Source organism: Kryptolebias marmoratus, linkage group LG14 (assembly GCF_001649575.2).
Source record: "Kryptolebias marmoratus isolate JLee-2015 linkage group LG14, ASM164957v2, whole genome shotgun sequence".
In the NCBI taxonomy this organism is placed as follows: Eukaryota; Metazoa; Chordata; class Actinopteri; order Cyprinodontiformes; family Rivulidae; genus Kryptolebias; species Kryptolebias marmoratus.
In genome coordinates, this window is record NC_051443.1 from 5,626,386 (window position 1) to 5,643,002 (window position 16,617).

Here is a 16,617-nt window from a genome sequence, read left to right on the forward strand (position 1 = left end):
CTTTTTTGTGGCTGTGCGCTGTTATAGAAGCAGGATACTCCAGGGACAACACAAAGAGTCGGTGGCCTCGAAACATTGGGCTCCAGCCTCAGAATGCTATTGTTGTGTAACAGGGGTCCATGGAGCTAATCAGACCCTTGGGACAACCTCACAGGCAACAGTTTTTGTTGTTGATGCTAGGGGGTTCTCTACACATAAGGACAAAGAGGTAGAAAGTTAGTGTGAAGGTCTTTCTCTTCCTTTGTTTATCATCCACCTTTGGCTGGGTGATGGCCACAGGACAAGACTGAATTAATGAAGTGGAGTATGTGAGCAGGTAGCTGAAAGGTTTTTTTTCAGTTTTATTACAAATACCTTCATATCTCTGAACTGACTGCCTCATTGAGTTTGTACATACATGATATGGTAACACAAGAACACCTGGCAATGATCATAGAAGATTCACCAACAACAAAAGAAAAAAAAACCCACAAATGGTATCACAAAAGAATGAGAATGCAGTGTTTTTATATGATCCAGACACTCACCATCATGTAAGAGCATCAAACTATACAAAAAGAGCCAGGCCCCTAAGACATGCTTCCAGGCAACATTTTTCATTGTGGATGCTGCAAAAGTCTTCACACAAGGACACAGCAGGAGAGAGTAGTATGAAGGACTTTCTTTCCAATACTCACTGACTAAATGAGCACAATTATTAGGTAAGAGAGTATAACTGGCTTTGTCCCTGATAAAACGCACATTTTCAAGTCCAAACCATATGAGCTCAAATCCTGATTAAATGTTATTATTTTCATGCAATATATATTTGTATAATTATCATCCACAATCATGAAAGATGGGCAATTGTATGTGTATGATTGTTTATCTTTGTTTACAAAATATCTGTGAACAGGTGGATGAATTTTAATGACATTTTCAGAACATGATCATTAGATGTATATCTAAAACCTGAATAATTTTTGGAGTCAACATAATTCAAGATGGCTGTCATAGCTAATGATACTTAGCAAACAAAAAATGGCCATAACTCTGGTTAATTTCACAGATATTGAGCTCAAATCTGGTGTGGTAGTAGCTGAGAGTCATCCCCAACACATACCCTGAGCGCTAATAGCTTGTGTGAGAGCCTTGTTTAAAACTTTGGCTATCGGTAAATTGCAGTCCTTCAAGCTATATTTTTCAGTATTCTTTCAAGAACCACATGAGGATAAACTTTAAAGTAGTTTTTAACTCTCCAAAAAATTCAGCATGTCGTAATAAACTCATTAATTTCTAGAATTATATAGAAAATCTACAGCTTTAAAAAGTACCCAGGCATCATCAAGATACAGAATGCACAAAAACTCAGCTGAAAAAGTTTAATAATCAAGTACCAAGTACCAGAAGGCATCCCAATCAGTTGCCCAAACCACCTCAACTGACCCATTTCAATGTGGAGAACCAGTGGCTCTACTCCGAGGTGCCCCCAGATGATGGAGCTCCTCACCCATTCTCTGAGTTCTGGCACCCTATGGAAGAAGTTAATTTCTTCTAATTGTATCTTCGATCATGCCATTAAACCTGAACAAGACTCCCGGATACTTCAACTCCTCTATTTGAAGCACTTACCCATACCCAGGGGGAGCATTTCACCTTTTCCTGGTAGAAATTAAAATGTCTATATATTTTGCTCACTAAGGGTTGAATAAAAACTGACCAAAAGTATATTTTCCTTCCAACTATAAAAGCATTTTTCCCGTGTTAAATGACAATGTTTGAGATCCGATTGAATTTAATTTGATGGGGAAGATTGCACTTGTTTAAGGAAACAAATACTACAAAATAAGGATTAAGGATTGATTAAGGATTGCAATTCTACACTGTACACACTGGACAGGGAATTTGAAAGGAGGTTGTTATGGTGGTGGACAGGTGCGAACACATAAATGATGCAAACTCCAAAACACACAAACATAAAAAAAAACAAGTGCAAGAGAAAAACGCTGCAAAAGCAAAAACATACAACCAATCAAACAAATGCAAAAGAAAAATGCTGCAAATACCCAAAACACCAGCAAGCTTTAAAAAAAAGCTGCAAACATACTCCAAAAAACGGAAATACAGCAGACCACTAGGACTCGAGGTGGAATATGGATATTCAAACTCTATGGATTCAGCAGTGTCTTTCTGCTGTTTGACCCGGTGCTGGCAATGAGATGAGTAAAATTTGCTTGACACCAATGACACTTGAAAAACATTAATATATTATGAAGCCTAGGCGTAAATTCAAACTGGAAGACCTGCTCCAGCCTCACCTTCATCATCTAATCGCTGCGTCGTGCACCTCCTCTTCAGCCTATCATCATCAGATCGCGTCTCCATCTCAGCCCATCAGCACCTGACTGTGCCTCCATCTTATCCAATCAGTGATCAAGCCTTTGTTTAAAAGGACCTCCATCATGGCCTCATCTGTTCACCTGCTGAACTTCAGCCCACCTCCACCCCTTCTCCACCCCTAGTTTCCCAGCTCCCTCAAGCTTCCTTCCTCCACCACCAGGGGGAAGATGCCTCTAATTCTCAACCTGAGCTTCTCGTCGAAGCGCATTGCTATTGACAGCACTCGCGTCTTCTGCCATGTCATTCATGTCAAATAAAACCATTTAATTGCAACTTTTCTTTGTCCTGAATCTCTCCAGGTTGAAATGACAATATAATATTTTGTTGGTTGTTGTGTTTTGCTTCTGTCTGTTTTCTGTGATTGTAGCATTTTTTTTTTTTTTTTTGCAACATTTTTCTGTTTTTTCTTTTTTTTGTGTATTTTTGAGTTTGCATCATTCATGTGTTTGCAGCGCACTTCACCGTTTCAGCGCGTTTGGCTGTTTGGTGCGCATTTAACTGTTTGCTGCGCATTTGCATCTGTGGGCCACTGTAGGCTGTCTTTTTTGTAAATGTTTGTCTAAAGATAAATTAATACAATAAATCTGTCATAGTTTCTGGTGTTTTAGGGTTTTGGTTCTTTGTTTGGGGTTTTTGTGTTTTGGTTTGTGGTTTTTGTTCTTCATGTCTTGTCACTTGTCACTCCTCCCCAGTAACTTTCCGGTCACGCCTGCCACGCCCACCTCACTTGCTCCTCGTCATGTCCACAGCTGTAACCAATTAATCATCTTTCCCTCAGCCTTTAAAATCGGTCTCTGTTTCTCCATTCCTCACTGGGTCATTCCGTTCCTTGTCTTGTCATGTGTAGTCTCCCTTGTACCTTGCCTTGCCTTGCCTTGCCTTGCCTTGCCTTGCCTTGCCTTGCCTTGCCTTGCCTTGCCTTGCCTTGCCTTGCCTTGCCTCACCTTGGTTTTTTTTTTATTTTTATTTTGTTTTAGTTCATTCTTGCTGTCACGCCAGCCATTTGTTTTATTAGTTTTTAGTTTCTTTAATAAATTACTTTCCTTTTAAAAATTAGTCTGCGTTCTGGGTTCGCCTCCTTCTCCCCACTTCTGACAAAATCTGTTATTTACTTGTTGAATAAATGATTTATTTTCAATATGTGTACTTCACTTTGAAGAACCTTTACACCCTGTGATGAACTGCTGACCTGTCCTGGGTATACCCAGTGATGTAGGCTCCTAGATGTCATTTAGGAGTTTAGGTTCTTTTTATTCACTTTAATCAGAAATTTGGCTTTATGACATGGACAGATTAGAAAATAGGTGACAGATTATTGGTATGTTGTTAGTGATTTTAAATCTTGGAGGCTTTAAATCTTAAGAAATCCATAGAACTATTGAATATGGACTACTATCTTCATGTGTGTACATTTAGTTACTGGAGTGACTGTTGATTGCTATTACTAATAAAATCCTTATTGACCTAAAAATAAATAAATGAGGCTCCATAGCAGCTTGGCCAGCATTGCTCCTGGTTTTCATGCCTTTGGAGCAGCCTTTTCTATATAGTGTTCGCATCAGTGACAGACATACAAAATTGTGAGGAAAAATTACGAATCAGTGACAGACGTGCAAAATTGTGAAGAACAATTAACCAAATTTTGGAACACTCGGTAAATAGATTACAACAATCAGATGGTATTAGGATTCTGCATCTATCAGCCATCAAGTACTGAAAAGATTACAAGTTAAAATGACTTGAGATCACCAATAAAAGCATTTCAATTACACTGCACAGTCATAATGAAAAACACAGCATAAAAATTTGAACATCTGGAGATGAAATCTTTGTTTACCATCAGTAATCAGTAATGTTAGCAGACATGAGCTCCACACATCAGCTCAGAGCTCTCTGACAGGGACCAGTCTTTAATCCCAGAAATGGACAAAATACTCTGTCTTCTTCCATTCCAGGGGGGTTTCCAGTGACAAACAGTAGTTTAATGAATTATGTTTTTCATGCAGTAAAACAGCAGAAAAATAGAAGCATATTAGCATATTATTATAAAGAGATAAGATCTCTAAAGGTATTTATCATGAAGATTAAAGCTGGATGGTATTTGTAAAGTGTGCAGTGGCAAGAGACTGAGGTCTCAATTAACCTGGATCCTATATGTCCTCTGGCAGACAGCCACTAAGTTTGGGAGTAGGCAAACTTACCAAAACCCTGCTGCTGCTGACTCAGAAAGTTGGGTCTCTGATTTGGTCCTAAAATTCACCAGAAATGGGTCGTACATATGTTTTACATACATAACATTCAATTAACATCAATTAAATTGTTCATTTATTGGTGTGTAGAATTGTAGGAATTGTAAAATAAACATCTCTGAATAATGCAAATCCACTGCCATAGTTTTTTTGTTTTTTGGGGGGTTTTTTTGCAGTAGGGGGTTTTGCAGTGTGAACAACTCAAGTGACTCAATCAATTTAGTGAATGACTCAGATTAACCCAATCCATAAAGTAAACTGAATTTTGTCACAGCTCCATCTGTTCCTGCCACGCCTCTTGCCACAGCCACTTAACTTTCCACAGTCCCACAGTCCAAGCCACGCCCATGTTGCCATGCCTTACACAATCACCTTCATCTGCTTCACCTGTTCCTGTCACTATAAAGACCCACAGCTCCTAGATCACAGTGCCAGATTATTGAAAGCCTTCAAGCCAGTAGATGTCCAGCGTATTATCCATGTCTTTGCCTGATCACGACCCTTGCCTGTCCCTTGACCCACGTCTCTTGCCTGCCCCTTTCTGGACACCTTATCGGACTCTGCTTCCTGGTACTCGACCTTGCTACGTTTCTCTGGACTTCGCCTCTTGGATTTACCCCTTTTGGATTTGGCTTCTGCTCTCGGATTTACTGGTATCGACCCCCTGTCTGGACTTGGATTTCCCCTCTCGCCTCAGCCCCTTTTGGACGTCCCCGTTCGGATCCGAGCAGCCGCTCATGGAGGACTTGCCTGTTCCGGTCCCGTTCCCAAGCGGTCACGTGAGTGTCCAGTCCAGAGACTTTGTTCCTGCTATTGGTCCGTTGACAATAAACATCTTAAAACTTTGTCGGTGTGTGCCTGATCTGAATCCTGCCAAGTCCTGCCATGTCAGAATTTACCAGCTTTATTTAATGGTGAGTTTGAAACTTACTGAACTGTAATATCAGCTATAATGACCAGTGTTGTAATTTTGTATGAAACAACAAATAAGTGGAACTAAATAAAGCATCCCAGATGTTAGCATATTAGATAACACTAAATGATTGGGCCTAAACAAATCACTCACATCCCTTTCTCTATCAGCCTCCATAGTATCCTGACAGTAAACTCACAACAAGGAAAGTTTTCAGAAAAAGACTGTCAGTCTTTTAGTTTTTCATCAATAAAATTAGCAAAACATTAAAACAATCTGCTGTTTTGATTGGTTGTTGAAGTGTAAATTTTAGTGAAAGCTTCACTGGTTCCTCAGTTGGGCTTGGTGTGTGTGTGTGTGTGTGTGTGTGTGTGTGTGTATTGGGGGTGATGCAGTTGTTTGACTGCATCAGATCACAATGCTTTCAATACTCAACATTTACAAAGAATCTGCTCTCCCGTCTGAGCATATTAGTGGGTCAGGCATTTTTTTTTTCTTATTTGATAACTATACAAATGTTACAATTGTTCTTACATTTGAAACATGGACATGTACTTTTGTGAAATAATTCTAAAAACTGAAAAAGTGGTATATGCATATTTAATGCATCCCTTTGCATTAAAGCCCCAACCATTACGCTCAGAAGCCACATAATTAGTTAAATAAGATCCACCTGTGGGCAATCTAAGTGTGGATAAACACTAAAAAAAGGCCTCCCATCTTGAAGAAAATGTCCTGTTGTATGTCTCCCCTCTGTCTTTAGTTGTCTGTGTTCTTTTCATGTCTGATCTGTCTGCTCCAAGCTGATGACTGATAATTTATCTTCAAAATTTAGTCTCACAATTGTTTTTTAAACAGAAAATCTCCACTATCGGTCAGCAGGTTTTGCTGCATGCTACTCCTGCATTAGATAAGATCATGTAAAGTCTAGTGTTAGTAGTAGCTTTATCAATGAGCTTAAACTAGCAGAATGTGTCCATGAGACTCTGCAGTTCCGATCTCTGCCAAAAGGGCAATATGATAAATCTACTGATCAACACAGGCTGACCTGAACCGCCCTATAACTGCAAATAAGTAATAAACTGAGAATTAACCACCAAAACCTTTTTAAAATTCCATGTGCAATTGTTGCAAGCTAAGTAATTAGGTAATTTATATTATTTATTAGAAGGATGTACTTTGTAGTTTAAATGTTTTGTTGTTTTGTGTTTTTCACTTACCCTTATGGAACTGTCTGCACTTGCTCATGGGTAATGTTTTTGCAACAATGTTGGAATGGTATTTTAGGTAAATTAATGAGTGAAAAAGCTAACCGCTTTATAGAAGAAAATGGGTTTGAGGCTAACACCAGAAGAATTCTCACCACTTCGTCAGTAATGAAGTGCCCTGGTTTAAGCAAACAATAAAGCCAGTAGTGTAAAGCTACAACATCTTTGTGGCTTGACAAATGCAAATGAAATTCTGACATTCAGTTCTAAACGGTGTAGATTAAATTAAGTTTGAGCAAAAGAAATGCTCTGTTTTGATGTATTACAAAAAAGGTTGCTTGATTTCTGCCTTTTGACAGCTGAGAGATCCCACATCCACAGCACTTTTCCTCATATTGTGAAAAAATGAACCATCTTCAGCCATCCTGCAGAAATATGCTACATCTCATGTCTCATGAAATTTAATTCATCTAACTAGATTCCCCCCTAAACACTCTCCAGCAGTCTCGCCCTGCAGGTTGTGACAGTCATTCAAAGGTGAAGACAAACTTTCTTTGGTGGCACAACTTTGCTCCCCTAAGGCTGACGTAACTGCCAATTAGCAATCCTGCAGCCGCACCTCAAATATATCTAAATAGATATCATATATATATATATATATACTTGTAATGTTCACAGAAAGAAGCAATGCAACAACAGAGTGAGAATGAATGCATGTGGTATTTGATCAATGATACTTTGTTATTTTTAACTCCATTTGATGTAAAGGTCTTCTGAACAGTATTCATATATTCAGTTTATATAAGTGAAATGTAGAAATGCTGCAGAATAGGTCCCAAAGTCGTGGTTAATAATGCAGGTCGAGAATAAATTGCAGTAAGTGACAGATATTAATTGCCTAAAAGAAACTTGTGTTCTTCATTAATTATTTTGGTTTTGGCAATTAAAATAAGTGTAGACTAAAGTTCTTTCTGTGCCTTTCCTTCCTATAAGCAACACTAATGAAAGCCTTTTTCAGATCCTCTGAATGTTTAATGTATGGAGAGGTAAGCTTTTAACATGGATCCAGGTATACAGCTGTAAGCACAAAATATAACAAAACAAAAAAACATTCTGAAAAAGAAAAAAGAGACTAAGGAGCCAGAGAAAAACTCTAGTTTTACTTTATGCAAAAACAGAAACTAAAACTGAAGTATAAAAACTATATGTATATATGTTCTATTTTTTATGAGCTACATCAATGTTAACACATTTGGGTAGTTGTGAGTTTGTCAGTTGTAGAGTTACAAAATCATGGAGGAGGGATAAAAAGCAGTAAACTGGGCTGGCTGCCAACTTTACCACCGGCAGTTTTGATCTTAAAACAGCATGAAGTTATCTGAGAACAAAGTTCAGATCATGTATCGCATCCTCTGAGACCAATTACCTGTTTATTCTTTTCAACTACACAGCTTTTAATTTCCTCTCATTTCAAAACAAACACAGCAATCTGTTATATAAGGGATCATATGAATTTTTGCTTTGAAATGCAATATTTATGAGACAAAAACAGTATAGAGACACAGAAACAAAAATCTAACACTTTTCACATTCAGAGTTAGATTGTGCATGACTAATAGGACTTTTTGACACAAGATTTCATCCCTTTAATAAATAGTTAAACCCTTCGCAAAGAGCATAAGTAACATTGCTGAATCTGGATGATGCATGGACACATATTCGATCATACGTCTTTTTTCTGCTATAAGAAGAAACATTTCATCACAGTTGGATGATTTTCATTTCAGTTACTTACTTCAGTTAAGTTGTGAAAAGTCACAAAAAAGTGAAAAAAATAAAATAAAAAAAAAATGAAGAAAAAAAAAGCAACGATGCAAGGTCTTAAATCAGTACTCGACAGCTCAGGTGTTTTGCTAGTCTGCCGCTGTGAATTGCACCTCTGGGAGTGACACCCTATCCCTTCTTACACCGTTGACCTTGAGTAGGAAAAGCAGAGAGAGGGCCAGGAGTGGCTCTAGCTGAAAGTTGAATAGTCATCTGTCCACCCCAATCAGTCAGGCTTTCTTTCTTAAGGAAGGGCAAAGTGACTTCCAGAGGCAGGAAGAATGATTGCACAATGCTGGAGAAACGTTGATCCTCCCTCTGTTGGAATGTGGAAAAGGCAGTTAATGACAGGTCTAAGGCTGAGGGATTGGCATGTACTGTCAGACAAACAAAAAGGAAAAAACATTTGTTTGCATATGAGATTCATTTTTGTTCTTTCTTGGCCAATAAATAATTCTCCCTGTATTCTCACCACCTTGCTAATATGTGGAGTGAAAATGGCTGAGGGTTATTGAATCTTACGCCCTTCCTTAAGCCGCAAATATGCTGCTGCCTGCGAGCAAAGAGTGACATCAAGAGCTCAGAGTAGTCATTTATACCATAGCTTTAGAGGTGCAATACTTTCTGTGGTTCTCCTTTTGAATACTAGGTGGCGTTTCTGAATTTTTTAATTTTTTTTGCAGTGTAGCAGGAATGGCACAAAAGGAAGAATATTGGACAGGAAGTAGTCTTAATATCATCCTTCAAAATCATTTTTGGGAAAGTGATGGCTTGATCCCCCTAAATAAAAGATAAAAACAAAAGGTTGCAGTAGTTTGAATTCCTATATTCCAGATTACGTACATTACATATTTAAAATCTTTATATTTAAATACAAAAGAATCTGATATTTTGATTTCAGAACCCCCCTTAGGTGTATTGTACCATCTTTTAACTATGCTGTCACCACTGACATGTATTATGATACTAAACCAAATATTCTAGTCTTTTCTTGATTTGGGAATTGATGCCTGCAGGACAAGGTTCGTGGGAGCTGTTGTATTTTTGGAATCAGAGTTTGTGCACTAGAAATGTGGGGCTTTAAGTCCTCCTGGCTCCCCCAGCACACAATTATGGTTTTACATGAGCTTTTTTTAAGGATGAAATAATTAATTGCAACCAAATGTGTCAGAAAAAATTGAATTTGAACACAAAGCAGCAAGGTAAGAACTAAGTAACTTAACAACAGTCAACACCTGAAAAAAATATCTGATGTTATTTTTAGCCATCCTATGGGAACTTCCAGAATCTCATATGAGGTTTAGCTTTAATTCAGGGTGATGGTTCTTAACTGAACTTCCCCCAGCTGTCAGTTTTACCTTTAGCTGAACCTCCCATCTCAAATACCCTTCCTGTCTAAACATAATAATATTCACTGCATGTTAAGCAAAGTCAAAGTAAGCAGTGAGTAAACATTCTAATTATTGAATGCACTTTTCAGTTTTCCTTTTAGAGTTTTTGAATTAGATGCTGTGACGTGTCTGACAATGGATGCTAACCTTTCTTACTTCTGCCTTAAATTAGAGTTAGACTAGCTAATGTTAGTGTTAACAAGAATAATTTGCAGTTTTCCTTCTTAACATTTTTGAACTCATGTCAGGACTTTCTTAGAGGATGGGGTAATGGTTAAAAAGTGTCTCCTCTGTGCCTCACCTGTCATGTTTTTTCTTTTTTGTTCTCTCTTTTACCAGTGTACTAAGGTTTTTCCAGTTCTTCTTTGTTTGTGTTTTGTACTCTCAGTGCACTGAATTGTTGTCACTTTATGCAATAAAAAAAATAATTTGTTGTTCAGACCTTCACCACCCCAAACCTGTCTACTTTTAGGGGAAACAGAATCAGTTTGAAATTGTGTGAAAAGATCAGACAACCTCAGGTTTAAACATTTGAGCTTTTGAAGAGAAGTTGTAACTAATATCCCTTGAAAATGTACATAAAATATCACATCTGAATTAGGCTAAGTATTTTTATTGTCTTTTTCCATTTATATGAGTCTGGGTTGTGGAGGTAAAAGCCTTAACAAGGAACCCTAGCCTGTCTCTTTCCAACCACTTCCACCAGCTTCTCCTGGGATCTCCGCCTGAAAGGACATGTACAAAACACCTCCACAGGGAGCCATCTAGGAGGCATTCTAAACATGTGTCCAAACTACCTCAACTGGGTCCTCTTGATGTGTAGGAGCAGCCCTTCTACTCCAAACTTCTTACCCTATCCTTACCATTCTTACCTTGTTGAGGAAACTTTGTTTGGCTGCCCATATTTGCAATCTCCTTTCTGTCCCTACCTAAAGGTCATGGCTATAGGTGAGGGTTAAAACTTAGAGATCCACTGGTAAATCAAAAGCTTTACCTTCCTGCTTAGCTCCCTCTTTACCACAACTGATTGGTTGATTGAATGCATCACTGTGGATGCTGCCCTGATCTCCTGCTTCCTCCCTCCTTCACTTATGAAAAAGACCCTGAGACACCTAAACTCCTCCACTTGAGACAAAACCGCTCCCCCAACCTGGACTGGGCAGTCCACTCTTTTCCCTCTGAGATCCACAGCCTCAGATTTGGAGGTGCTGATCCTCACCCCAGTTGCTTTGGACCTAGAATCTGCGCCTAGAAATTATGTCTATAAAAGTTATGAACAGCACCATGACAAAGGGCTGGCTGAGTCCAACTTTCACTGGGAACAGGTCCGACTTACTGCTAGTTACACAAACCAAACTCAAGCTCTTTCTTTCCAGGTAGGCTGAGAACTGTGATCCCTTTATAGTTAGAACACGCCCTCTGATCCCCCTTCTTAAAGATGGGCACCACAACCCCAAACTGTCACTCTATGGATATTGCCCCCAGTAATCGTGCACTGTTGCAGAAGTGTTCTTCAGCATCCACAGGGTAAGTATTGTATTTTGTTGTTGTTGTTTTTTTGCTACTCTGTTGTCAAGAGAATAGCTGATAAACATATTATATTTAATATCTAATGATTCTGTGTTCGTTGTCTTTAATGACATTGAGAACAGAGGTGCTATAGATGTTTTCTACTAAGATATCAATCTCCAGTAGCACTCTCAATATACCAGAGAAACATTGGATTGCTTCATATCATATTTTATTTACATAAAATGAGAAATAAATTATCTTATCTCATTAAAAGATTATGTAAATATTTTGGCATTAAACACAATGTGATAACATTTTTATAAGTGTGAAAGTATATTTTAAAAAATTGCAGAGTACTGTGTGAAAATGGTCAGGTTTAAAACACCGGTATCAGAGCGTGAGCAGCTTGTTCTTACCAGAACACCAGGCTGTGAGAGGAAGCCTTTCTCCTCTCTGTATGCACTATCCCTGGAGGGAAAACTGTAAAGCCATTTGTTTCTGAGTACATGTTGAGATTTTAAATTATTGGTGATGTTGGCCAAGGCTGACAGTGTGTGAAAAGTTTTAGAAAGGGCTTTTTGGTAATCCAGAAATGTGAGTGGCAATTTGAGACCGGGTAGGAGTCTTTTAGCATGTTGACGTTGGCTTTGACTCTAAATTTCCCCAAATCTACACACATTTGTCAATTATCCACCAACCCTGAAAACTGACTTTCTGTTTGTGGGCTAACCCACACACACATCATTATTTTCAATCTCTATGTGAATTTACCAAAGGTAATGGAAGGAACACAAAATACAAACATTGCTGCATTTATTCTTTTTTTTATTCAAGGCAGTGTGGTTTTTTTTTCTATCAACATTTTCTTATTATCAAGAAATTATTTTCCAAACTCTTCATCAATGCTCAAAAGGTCAGTGGTTGTTTGCAAGTGCACTGCCCTCCAAATTAAACTTACATTTCTGCACCTAAAGTCAGTTACTTAAATTAAAGACCTGGCATTCTTGAAGATTTGCACATGACATTCTGCCTTTTATAAGCATAACGTTATGCTTGATCTCATTAGTTAGCATAATGTGTTGCAAATGACCCTCAGCTACTGCAACACAGACGTTTAGCTCAATATCTGTAAATTTGACCAGGGACGGCTGGTATAAGTGAGCTAGTAGGGCTAAGCCCTCTCTGGCATTTACAATAAAGATATTAAAATAAACTACTTAAAAATAACAACTTAAAAATAAATACATTTTAGAAATAATATAACACATTTTGTTAAATTTAAAACAAAAATTGGTATAAAAATCCCCTGTGGAAAATCCCAGGGTCTATCCAAAGGGCTAACTTTTTACAGCCCCGTTCAGCCCCTTGTCTTGCCTGATACAGAATGATTGACAAACGTCTTGCCACGCCCCCTCGGTTTACGGTTCATTGGGGCTAATTTTGGTCAGCCCTGGACGTACAATGACGTGCCTCCAGCACGAGTGTATGTGGGCGTGGTTTGGCGTAGACTGAGTAGGCAAGATGGCGAGTAATATTAGCAAAAACGAAGTCATTAACCTTTTTGCATCCCAGAAAAGTCGTCAGAGTGAGCTTCTCTTTAAATAAGGTAGGCCTCATTTAAAAACATATTGTGTCTTGTTTTATTTTATCAGTGTGATTGTATCAAGGAGTGTTGAAAGCCTTAATGCAGGGAAATTAAGTTGGGCAACTGACAGAGGCTCTATGTAAGCTTGGTCTTTGGTGTGCTTCCGAGGTTGTTTGTCATTTTTTCATCTCAAAAACAACTGTAAAACTGTTAATTTATAGCAGTTTTTTTTAAATTGAATGCTTCTGTTGTTAGAATTCAATCTGCAGCAGAGAATATATATATATATATATATTAGCCCACCCTTTTAAATATCACCACCAGCCGCCACTGAATTTGACAAAGTTATAGCTAATTTTGTGTTTGTTGAAGTTTAAAAGATCCAAACGTTTATGAGTAGATCTACAATCTCCAGTGATTACTTTCTAAGAGTTTCATCAAAATCTGTCCAATGGTTCATGATATCAGGGTGGGAGGAGATTGTGGCGAACCCAATGTGCAGACTCATCTTGATTTCAGGAATGAAAATAATTTATTTAAAATAAAAGAAACAAACACAAAAGGCTGATGAGACATTGCAACGAAACAAAGTCCAACACAAACTGAATCCAACTACGTAACAGTCATTAAAGGCAAACATGAGCAGAACCAGATAGTAAGGAAAAATGACAGACGAACCACAGAGTAAGTTGAGGATGTGACCGGGTTTTAAAGACCCGGTCACATCCTCATATATTTAGGCGAAGTGGGAAAAGGTGAATGATTACTAACAAGGAGCAGGTGGAGATGGACGTGGCAAGTAAACAAGTGACTGACTGAGGGGAAAGAAATATTTGACAGGAACACAAGAAACAGAAACTATACAAAGACAAAACATGAAGACAATAACCCCAAATACAAAAGAAACCTCAAAGAATAAACAAAACAAAACCCAAATCCTGACACATGAGATATTTTGCTAACAAACAAGGTTGATGCCAAATGGTAATGGCGAAGCTTTAAGCAAAGATGTCATGCAGTGTGTCAGTGTTTAGACTTGTGAATTACTCTAAGCTACTACCAAACTAGATTTTAGCTCAATATCTGTAAAACTGACATTGAAGGTATAAACATTTTTGTGTTTCCTAATGTCAGTTGGCTGTGGCAGTCCTCTTAAATCAGTTTGACATTAAAGTTGAATCAGTTATAGATTTACATGCCATGTTTAGTTTGAGAGCTTTATTAAAATCTGTCTAGTGGTTAAGGAGATTTATTGCTAACAGACAGACACAACCAGAAACATAATCACCTGCCTTTCATTAAATATTTTTTTTTATTACCTTCAGAGATGGGTGATAAAAAATGTCTTGCTTTCCAGTTTGTAGCTCAGGCTTTCTTTGTTTGGTTGTGATTCTTCATTTCTGGGATTGATAAATTTTGCTGCAAAATTACCCCCACAGTAATCCCAAGGTAATACTAGTCAGAAGCAAATAGATTTTAAATTGGACAGTGCAAGAAAAAAAATCATAGAAATTCTTTTAATTGTTGACTTGAATGGTACTGAAATAGAAATTCCAAGTTTTCTCTGTCTGAAACAGAAACAGCAAAAGTTTAAAATGCTTCCAACCCAGTAACAAAATTAAGGCTTTTAAAAACATAATAGTAAATAACCATAACCTCTAGTGTGTAACAATGCACTGCTTTAAAAAAACAAAAAACAAATCACCTTTTTTACAATATTTTATTTGCGCCAGAATAGTCTGAGTAGAGACCATCTTTTGTGTCATATCAAGAATGCCATAGATTATATAGAATGCTTTTGATTATCTGTTTTTAACTGAAATAATTCACGAAGAGTAAATAGGAAGCATCACACAGCCAACATGTTTACGTAGCTCCAATTAGCGCAAATGGGTCTATTTTTTAGATCATTGACACGATAGCTTCAGCCTAACTCACAGTTTGCTCATCTTTTTTCAGCGTATCTGACATCCTGTGGACAAAGTGAACACTTGGGTCTAAGTGTGGGTAACACCAAATCAAAATGTGTTACTTCTTCTCTGTTCTTATGTGACAACTCATTCTCACAGCAGCAATGTGTTCACAGCATGAAAACGGAATTGGATGATTTATGTCCACACATGCAACTTTTTTGTTTTCTTTTTTTCCATGCCAGTAGAGATAAAATTGGATGGAGGAATGCAGTGGTAATGTAGATATACAGTGGTATCATTTTTACTCACATTTACATGTGAGACAAACTGACTGCAGGTACACACACAACCATATGCGCCTTATAAAGTTGTAAAGCGGGGGAGCATGTCGGTAATGGTGATGGAGGTAAAATATCTTAAAGGCAAAGTAAGGGCCCAAAACATACTAGTGTCAAAAATAGTGTTTAGCAGGGTCTAAAGCAGTAGAATTTATTTGATGAGAAATAAAACCAGAGTATTCTGAAAGGATCACAGTAGTTTCCAGATTTTTCTACACAGTGTTGCAAACTTCTCAGTAAAGACAGCAGCTATTGGCTGTTGTAAAAGTTGTGAGAAGTCACTAAATGACATCATTACCTAATTTCCATTATTGGCCAAATGGAAATACCATTGTAGGGGACACAAAAAGTGAGTAATATGTTTAGAAATACAAATGAACATTTTTCTACCAATTCGTGTTTTATATCCCTCCACCTTTATATGGGCTTGGTGCCCCAAAGACATGTCCTAACTAAAGATACTCGGTTATTTTTGTGCAATAATTTATGTTAGCCAAAGAAAGTTTTACATTTACATCCTGTTCTGACTGTAAGCCAGAGCGGGATCAGCCAGCGGTGGCTTCAGACATGTACGATTCATTTGCAGTGTGGATGTGAAGGGGGGGACGTCTCCTGCTCTGACTGCAGGTGGGAGGTATTGCTGCATGAGGACTGGGCTGCCTGTGAGGGCCTTTGGGATGGGGGTGCATGGCAACACCCACTGCTTGTTGAGAAGAGTAAGAACTACATGTCTTTTTAAACAAAACTAATGGTTTTGAGTGATCCTCTTAAAAAAGCCACCAGTAATGATTACAACATTGTGTCATATTGTGGTGAAATGTTTTGGTGTCTGGATTTCTAATTTTGTTTTTATTTTTATTTATCAGGAATCAGTGTTGAAAAGCAAAAAGTGAGTGGTTATTTGAATTTTGTTTTAAAAACAAAGAATTCATATGAAATATGAATCTTTTTTGCTATGGATTTTTATGGATCAAAAGTTTTTTGGAAATGGTTAGACTTGTTTTGTAATAAGTGTAGTAAAACAATAAATTACTGGCAAACAGAAATCAATGACCTGTTTTCTCATATTTTGACACTATATATATATATATATATATATATGTATATAATATATTTACACTCCTGATCAAAATCTTAAGACCAGTCAAAAAATTGCAAGAATTTGGATTTTGCACTATTGGATCTTAAGAAGGTTCTAAGTAGAGCTTCACAATGTTAAAAGAAGAAATCAGCGTAAGAGACAAAAACTTTTGAGCGGGGAATTTTCTGCAAACTGCATTTACACTCAAACATGATTTTTTTTTC

At 37.7% G+C, this 16,617-nt stretch overlaps 1 protein-coding gene across 2 annotated transcripts in view; it reads left to right on the forward strand.

Annotated features, from left to right (window-relative positions):
- Positions 1-4,779: 4,779 nt before the first annotated feature.
- Positions 4,780-16,617, forward strand: part of LOC119617645 — a 15,890-nt gene continuing 4,052 nt past the window's right edge. Inside the window, exon 1 of one of the 2 annotated variants that reach the window (XM_037979296.1) lies at positions 4,780-5,542. In XM_037979296.1, the coding sequence (XP_037835224.1) occupies positions 5,090-5,542 (453 nt within the window). In that variant the 5' untranslated portion in view covers positions 4,780-5,089. The remainder of the gene's footprint in view (positions 5,543-16,617) is intronic. The other variant, XM_037979297.1, reaches the window with a different exon arrangement.